This window comes from Tigriopus californicus, chromosome 6 (assembly GCF_007210705.1).
Source record: "Tigriopus californicus strain San Diego chromosome 6, Tcal_SD_v2.1, whole genome shotgun sequence".
Taxonomy (NCBI): domain Eukaryota; kingdom Metazoa; phylum Arthropoda; class Copepoda; order Harpacticoida; family Harpacticidae; genus Tigriopus; species Tigriopus californicus.
This window is the reverse complement of record NC_081445.1, coordinates 92,220-93,354: the sequence shown is the minus strand read 5'-3', so window position 1 is coordinate 93,354 and position 1,135 is coordinate 92,220. Positions and strand designations below refer to the sequence as shown.

Sequence of the window (1,135 nt, the reverse complement as noted above, 5' to 3'; positions counted from 1 at the left end):
GAATTTCAAAGCTGCTTCACATCTATGACTTCCACGTGAGCCTCATATTTTGAAGGATTATGAATTCATGATCCAGAGCAAACTGGATGAATGTTTTAAAAAACGGAATACCATCATTGTATGAGAAACCTACATTGGATACAAACTACTTATCCCAATCAATGCATTAATTCTTTTAGAGAACTAAGAACACTAAGGAAATGGAAACAAAAACAAGAAATAGCTTTGGATGAATTTATATGTTTTCGTCCTTCAATTTATTTATAGAAAAGTAGCATTCAAAAGCTATCATTTAGAATGCAACTCTTCTAAATAGGGTCAAACGGTGACCAAAACCTTCTATTTCACCCACAATTCTGAGTTTTAGGGTATTTTATGGTTAAAATTCGTGAAAAAAATCGTTTTGACACATTTTGGCCAAAACTCTAAACCCCTTGTATATCGCTCGATCTTATCGATTTTCATGTTAAGGCGTTTTGGTGAGTAATGCTCACCACACATGAAAAAAAGGAAAATGAGATAAGCCTGTTTATTCTTGAAAAACTTTGTTTTGACCCATTTTGGCCAAAATCGTACATTTTACCCTTTTTGAAGTACTTTTCCGACCCCTACTAATTATACTTTTGTGCAAGAAACGTAAGGTTTATTTGCTTGTGAAGAACTTACTTCTGTCGCACTTTTGAATTGTGTAGGAGACTTGAGAGGTTTCCGTATAAGCATTGGGAAAGCCGGGATTTCGCAAATAGCTGCAGTTTTGAGCCACAGTTGCCCCCGAGTTAGATATCAAGAACACACAGCAGACGCCGAATCTGGAATTGGTTCAAAGAATATGCGATGATTAATAACCCAAACGTTGAGCAGATAAAGCGGAAAAGTAATCCGATCAATGAAAGAAGCTGTCCTTAAAAATGCAATCAGCCTTCCAACTTTTGGGGATGCAATGCCTGGCAGTTCAAAAGAAACGTTATTTTATTTTTGCAAATATTATGTGATCCACCAACGAAATGGAATAGACGGATCTTGCCAGCCCTTGAACGTAGTTAGAGGGTTCTAAATAAAAGCCTGATAATAAAAAGGTGTAACTATTTTAAGATAAAGGAAGAAAATAAAAGATTTCGAAATTGAAAAAGAGTTT

At 35.4% G+C, this 1,135-nt stretch overlaps 1 protein-coding gene across 1 annotated transcript in view; it reads right to left on the bottom strand.

The window, feature by feature from the left end:
- Positions 1–809, bottom strand: part of LOC131881966 (uncharacterized) — a gene marked incomplete at its 5' end in the record, with an annotated part of 6,302 nt that extends 5,493 nt beyond the window's left edge. The window contains 1 exon segment of the mRNA XM_059228965.1: positions 667–809. Within this exon segment, the coding sequence (XP_059084948.1) occupies positions 667–809 (143 nt within the window).
- Positions 810–1,135: the final 326 nt, after the last annotated feature.